This window comes from Cucumis melo, chromosome 6 (assembly GCF_025177605.1).
Source record: "Cucumis melo cultivar AY chromosome 6, USDA_Cmelo_AY_1.0, whole genome shotgun sequence".
Lineage (NCBI taxonomy): Eukaryota > Viridiplantae > Streptophyta > Magnoliopsida > Cucurbitales > Cucurbitaceae > Cucumis > Cucumis melo.
The window spans coordinates 15,511,406-15,518,252 of NC_066862.1; the positions used below are offsets into that span (position 1 = coordinate 15,511,406).

The 6,847-nt window shown below is 28.2% G+C and overlaps 1 protein-coding gene across 1 annotated transcript; it reads right to left on the reverse strand.

Moving 5' to 3' along the window:
- Window positions 1-2,950: 2,950 nt before the first annotated feature.
- On the reverse strand, window positions 2,951-4,802 carry LOC103496820 (protein C2-DOMAIN ABA-RELATED 4-like). Its single transcript, XM_008458828.3, has 3 exons — window positions 4,447-4,802; window positions 3,439-3,534; window positions 2,951-3,315 (listed from the first exon to the last, which is right to left on the reverse strand). Exons 1-3 carry the CDS (start codon window positions 4,555-4,557, stop codon window positions 3,025-3,027), a joined length of 498 nt encoding a protein of 165 aa, XP_008457050.1. The 5' UTR covers window positions 4,558-4,802; the 3' UTR covers window positions 2,951-3,024.
- Window positions 4,803-6,847: the final 2,045 nt, after the last annotated feature.

Consider the following 6,847-nt stretch of genomic DNA (forward strand, 5'->3'; position numbering starts at 1 on the left):
AAGTTCCAAACAACCTCTGATAGAATTTATCGGTGGAGGCGATCGTTTTGGAGTTGGTTGACAGCTGTCTAGGAGGGTGGTTGGAGGTGGTTGACAATGGTCGTCAAAGGTTGGTCGGTAGAGGTTGTCAAAAGATAGTTGTTGAAGATTGGTCAACAACAATCACCAAGAAATGTGGTTGAAGTTTTCCTCACATTAGGTTGCACGAAAAAAGTGGCTAACAGTTGGTTGACAACAATTGTTGGAGATAATGACCATAGGTTGGCCGACGACGGTTATTGGAGGTGGTGGTTGGAGTTTTTCATAAAAATTAAAAGATATTAACTATTATTCAAATTTATTTTTCTAAGCGTTGGTTTTAAGCATTTATTTTAAACCAACTTAATTATTTTGTAAATTCATTTTTTAAAAACCTGTTTTAAGAAGTTATCAAATACATGAATTTGTTTGGAAAGCAACTTATTATTATTTTTTTTTAATTTAATCATTTGAAAATGTATTTTGAACAGACACTCAATATAAAAGAGATTTAAACCCAAATGGTGAAGAGAAAAAGGAAAGAAATAAACTAAACTAGATCAATGCGAAAGATGGAAGGGGATTTTGAGAAATTATAGGAGTGATTAAGGGAGATGGAATAAAGGGGTTTGTGTCATTGGTAAAGAGAAGTTGATTTTTGGTGGTTGGAGAAACAAATAATTGGTGCATAAAGAGGCAAAGTAAAAAAGAGTTGAAAAATGTAGAATGGTGACATATTTTGAAAATTCTTCTATAGACACCAAGGGAGGACCTGGCCCTCGCCACAAAATAATATCAAATTATTTCGCCTTGAAAATGAAAGGGAAACTCAAAATGTATCCCATAAATAAAGTTTAATTAATGTACTTAACAATTAAGAAATACGTAGTTTGAATCCCAACCATTTTCATGTACTAAAAATATCTTTACTTTGTAAAAGTTTAAGCTTTCAAACTTTTTAATGTGAAAGTCAATTTGGATCCCAACTCAATTAGTGAAGGTATTAATAATCTTTCTTTTCTTTTTTCAATTAAAAAATATTAAGGGCTTAGGGTGTCACTTTTAATTAATCAATATTAGCTTAAAACTTAAGATAGTAGGTGAAGATGAATTTATTTATATATTATTCAACACGTTTCCCTCACTCGTGGAATTGAAATACGAAGAAGATATATCAAGAAAAAAATAGGAAAAAAAAAACAATACAAAAACTTGAACCTAGAACTTCCTTAAACCATCTGTTGTAAAATCATCTTTATTATCTATTGATCTAAAAATCTAATCATACTAAACATATATATGAGTTTAAGTGTATTTCACCTAACCACCACAAACAAACAAGAGTGAGGAATTAGAAAAATGACAAGAGAAAGAAGGTGGGGGAACCAAGAAAATATATTTAAATGTAAAATCAGTTGTTAAATAAGCCTTTTTATTTCTTCGATTCGATTCCAAGAAAGTAAAATTTAGAACATGCCACCCACTCATTGAGCTCATATTATAAAAATGAATTATTAATTCAACTAATACACCCAACCAAATCCAAAATCTCATTCTTTTTGTCTTTTTGAAGATGGAAGCTTAACCCAGTTGCAATAATTCATTGTCTTGTTCAAAGAAAATAAAATTGAACCAATTGGTTGTTTGCAAACCTAAAATTTGGCATCACATGATCCCAAAAGAAAAAAGAAACAGTGGATTAGGATATGTGTGATAGGGTCAACTGGTAGACTTCAGAATATATACACACAAACTTCTAGGTACTCACATATTAAATAGGTTTTGTTATTAGCAGTAGTTTAATCTCTTGTTGGTTGTTGTTTTGGTTTGCCGCCCTTTAGGTTGGTATATACTTAAATCAGATTTTTAAAGTTTAAATTTTGATCTTTTTAAGTCTGGGGAATCATCCTTTCAAATACCCAAATAAAATAAAATAATAAATGTGATTCTGTGAAACTGAACTAAAATGTCATACCAAAGATTATGTCACCTTTCCCCATAAGAGAGTAGTTATTTAAATTTTGAACAAGTCAATTGGCTACTACTCGTCATTATTATTGGTCTCTTCTCCAATCACTATTTTAATTTAATTGTACTCATTCTTACATTTGGCCCCCATCAAGCTTTCTCCCTACCTTCCTTTTTTAACAGCTTTCCTATACTTTTAATGATTCTTAAACTTAGTTTTTATTAGTATGGTTTCCCTTTTTTTTCTTTTTTCTTTTTTGGATTTTGTAGAATTTTTTTTTCCATTTATTAGCACTTTTATTATAAATTTTGAAAATATATTTATACATTGTATTTATATGTGTGATAATTATTATTATTATTTTAATAAAGTCAATTAAATTATAAATTTTGAAGGTCTAAATTTAAGATTTATTAAAGATAATTAAAACTAGACATTTGAAACTATATCACCTATAATTGAACAAACTTTAGTACTTATATCATAAATAGTATTTAAATTTAATTATTTTATATTTGTTATGTCATGTAAACTAAACAATCTCCAAAAACAATATTATGTAAACATTATTTTTCATTATCATCTCATTTTCATCTCGATCATAACAAATAATTTTAAGGAAGGATAAATTTAATACTTGAAATAAAATAAAATTTAAAATACAAAAACTAAAACGATATTTTAACCAACAAAAAACTAGGTTCGAAATTAAAAAAAGAAAAAAGAAAAACAACTAATTTAGGTGACAATAAAATTAAAAGTGAAACATCATAATTTAAAAAACAATACTAAAATACATTTGAAGATAATTGCATGTTTATAAACTCTAAATCACAAACAAAAATAAAAGTAGGTTGATGGGTTAAACACCATTGTGCAACACACTACATATCCACTCATTCCATGGATATAATTGGTAGACCACAACACAACTAGGTAGAATTAATTAATGACACCAAAAAATTAAAAGTCCAAAAAGAAAATCCCATTTCATAAGGTACCTTATTATGGTTTTTTCAGCTTTTACAAATTTATATCTACAATCCTCTAGAGCCAGGAATATCAATCCATTGCAATTGCAGCTCAATTTCACCAGACTCCACATTTCTTAACCTTAGAAACATTTTTTGAATAACTTGTCCATTTACCCAAATTATGCAACTTTCTTCGGACAAACAATTCTCCCTGCTTGGTTGAATCTTTCTTATGATGGTTCCACTTGGGAGATTGTTCAATCTCATCTTTACGGCTTCCACAAATGGCCGAACGTCAAACTCCGCATCCCCCATCTTATCGTCAAGCGAGAACAGATCTTTGTCGTATACAAGCTGTACAAAAGCTTTATTATGTGAACATACTCATACTTTTCATATTTCTCTTTCATTGAATTTAAGCTCATATGAAACAAAACAAATGTGAGATGTGAATCGATGATGTGATGTATTATTTACCACGTTGACAGGGAGACTTGGGTCTTGGATTGATAGAGTTAGATCTTCGTTCCATTCTGGGTTTATATTTTGCTTCACTACTCGAGTCTTCAATTTCTATAAACCACGCAATATAAGTTAGTCCACCAAAGTGAAATACGTTGCAAATACTATTGTGAGAGAGCCAAAGTTAACGATTCAGAGTAATTTTAATTTCTTTTTTCATAATTTAAATTGAGCATTACAACTAATTAGAGAAGAAAGGACTCTACCCAAAACTTTAAACTCGATTTATATTAAAAAAAGCTTAATAAACTTTTATATATTCAATCTGTCTTAAAATACTTATAAATTTAACCTTGTTTATAAGTATTTTAACTTATGGATTTCTTTATTTAGCCATATATCTGTCTAACAAATGTTTTCAAAAGATTTGAGACAAATGTTTTCAAAAGATTTGAACTCAAATTCAAAAACCTTCTTTTTTTTAAAAAAAAATATCAATTTTCCGAACCCTTTTCCTCTCACTGTTTGAGCTAATAAAATTAGCAAAATATCCAACAACAAGATGAAGTATTAATAAAGATTTAGACTCAAAACTCGCTTTTTTTTTTATAGTTTGTGAAACAATCACTAAACTGTGTTAAGATATTGGAGAACTGTAACAATGGTTAGAACAAAAAACAACCAACGAAACTGAACTCCTACATAAAATTTGACCTAGTTTTCGACAAAGACAGCAATCTATATATCTTATAAAGATCGCGTGAAGTCTACATCCTAAAAACCATCAAAACACGAAAAGAACAAAAGAAAGAAATCACACAAACATCCAAACAGAAACAGCACAACCCAAAACTCAAAATCAAAATCATGAGATGATAATTTTTCAGTTAAAAGCTGGAAGAAAACCAGAATCGAAAAAGGAAGAACAAAGTCAATGGAAAAGAAAACACAGAGTAAAGAAGAAGAAGAAGAAGAAGAAGAAGAAGAAGAAGAAGAAGAAGAAGAAGAAGAAGAAGAAGAAACCTGTTTGCCCATCTTGAAAATAACATAAGGATCACTGCTACAAACATCTCTTACAGCAAGATTCACACCTCTAAACACATGAATTCTCAACAATCCCATTAAATTCTCCATTTTCAAAACTAAATCAAAGTTTCTCCAACTACAACAAACTCTGTTTTTCTGTTTGGGTTATTGATTTCCCTTTCCTTCTTTGGATATCCAGAAATACAAATACCCAATTTTGTTTTATCCTCTTACTTCCACCCTCATTGACTATTGACAATTCCTATGTGACAAAATTTCGATGATTCAGCCCTTTGCATTTGCTATTCTACCTAATTTATATACCTTCAATTATATTATTTTCTTTTTCTTTTTTCTTTTGGGGAAATGAAAGCATAGTTTGACTAGTCTAACTTTGGTTGAATTACTGTTTTAGCCTTCATTGTTTGGTTTTGAATTGGCCTCTATGGTCTTCTTGGTTTCTTTAAAGTTTTGAAATATATATTTGGGAATAGGGAAAGCATCCAAACATTTCAAATTAGGGGAACATTTAAACATCTATTAACCCAACCCATATATATGATTTCATGTTTCAAAACTGCACTAAAATTGATGAGGTTTGTTGATGTACAAACAGCTGACGATATATTCTTGATGTTAGAAAAATGAGATTATTTAAAGTTTTTGTTCATAGTATATAAATATTTTATTAATCTTTTTCTATTGTTAATATCTATATTTTGACATAAATGTCAAAAGTTTTATTCATTTAATTACTATTATAATCATCAATGGTAAGATTCTCTTTTAGGATAGAGATCAAATATTGTGGAACTATTTTCTACTCTTTTGCATAATAAATCACTCTAATTGAGATATAGATCATACTCATTTAATTTTACGTCAAAAAAAATTAAAAAAAGAAATAAATGAAACTATATATTAGATATAAATATCTAACCAATTAACTTAAATATACTTTGCACCAAGCATACTTAAGAATTCAACCTCAACCGTCAGAACACCTTCAAAATATTTTTGTTTTTAATCTATAATTGCTATTGTTTTCTAAACTAAACATCCTACCCAACTTTCAAGTACTTGATCAAAGTACTTTAGTAGTTTAAGGACATTTATATTTTTAAAGATTTATATGTTAGAATTCTCACGAGAGGAAAAAAAAAATTAGTAGCAGTGTTGTTAAATTGAAAATGATTTATTAAGAATTTTATTGAAGGTATGAATCTTGATTACCTAAAAGCTTGTATAATTGTCTCTAGTTTTTAGAATAGAAGTAAAGATTAGTATGATTTTTGTCATATTATAATAAAACATGTCACGATAATTAAATAATAGAAATAAAATATAAAAAAATAAAATTATAAAGGCTAGAGAGACTAATAATGGTAAATATATGAACCTACTTTGTATAATTTTTAAAAAAGTTTTAAACAGCCTTATTTTACCATATCAATTAGATGAGAATCCAACTTTCCAAGTGAGATTTGGTCAGTCAGAAACAATGAAATTCATAACTATCACGCGGCTGAATGGACCCATCCAAAAAGTAACGTTCGTTTTAAATGTGAACGAAATTAGCTTTTATGGAAATGATTTGTAAGAAAATGTTTCATTTTTTAAATTACTTTTATAAACTTCGGTCAATCATATTCTTTGTAATTTTGTCCTCGCTACAATTTCAATATATATATATATTTTTTCATTTCTAAACTTAAATAACCCTCATAGTTATTTTTTAAAATAGTAATTTTCATAAATATAACAAATCAATAAAATATTTACGCTTCATATAACAAAACTCATAAAGTTAATTATTTTTTAAATATTTCAAATTTGTCCTTCTGCCTTTTTTCTCTCTATTCCATTTTCTTTTTTTTCCCTCTCTTTTATCTTCATCTGTTTCATCGTCTTTTTCTTTTCTTTTCTTTTTTCAGAGTGATATTTGGTTCGTCGAGTATCAGATATAAAATATCTATTTTTTTCAAACTTTTTTATTTGGTTGTTCAATATCGTGTACTAAATATAAAAGACTAGCAAAAAAACGATGATTTGGATAATAAAATCTAAACGATCGTGTAAAAAAATAGTCAAATCTAAACGATTCTATACAAAGAATCCTAAAAAATCGTTTAGATTGGAGCTACTCCAATCTAAACGATCATGTACGTAGACAAATATAAACGATTGTGTACGAAAAGAGTTTTTTTTAAAATAATTTAGCCAATTTAAACGATCGTGTACGAAATCTTGAAAAGAAAATTCGTTAATTAGATTTGACTATCCAAATTTAAAAAACCAAATCTAAACGATCGTGTTTCAAATATATTACGCACGTTGTTGATGACGTAGTTGACAGAACATTTTTTGTATTTTTCATGATAGGCATGTGGGCTTTTCT

What these genes read in the sequence shown, in the direction of transcription:
- LOC103496820 (XM_008458828.3), bottom strand. Translation starts at nt 4,557, where the DNA reads ATGGAGAATTTAATGGGATTGTTGAGAATTCATGTGTTTAGAGGTGTG. An exon ending in TTTTCAAGATGGGCAAACAG is followed by an intron (nt 3,535 to 4,446) that starts GTTTCTTCTTCT and finishes CGTGGTTTATAG; the next exon opens with AAATTGAAGACTCGAGTAGT. An exon ending in CAAGTCTCCCTGTCAACGTG is followed by an intron (nt 3,316 to 3,438) that starts GTAAATAATACA and finishes GCTTTTGTACAG; the next exon opens with CTTGTATACGACAAAGATCT.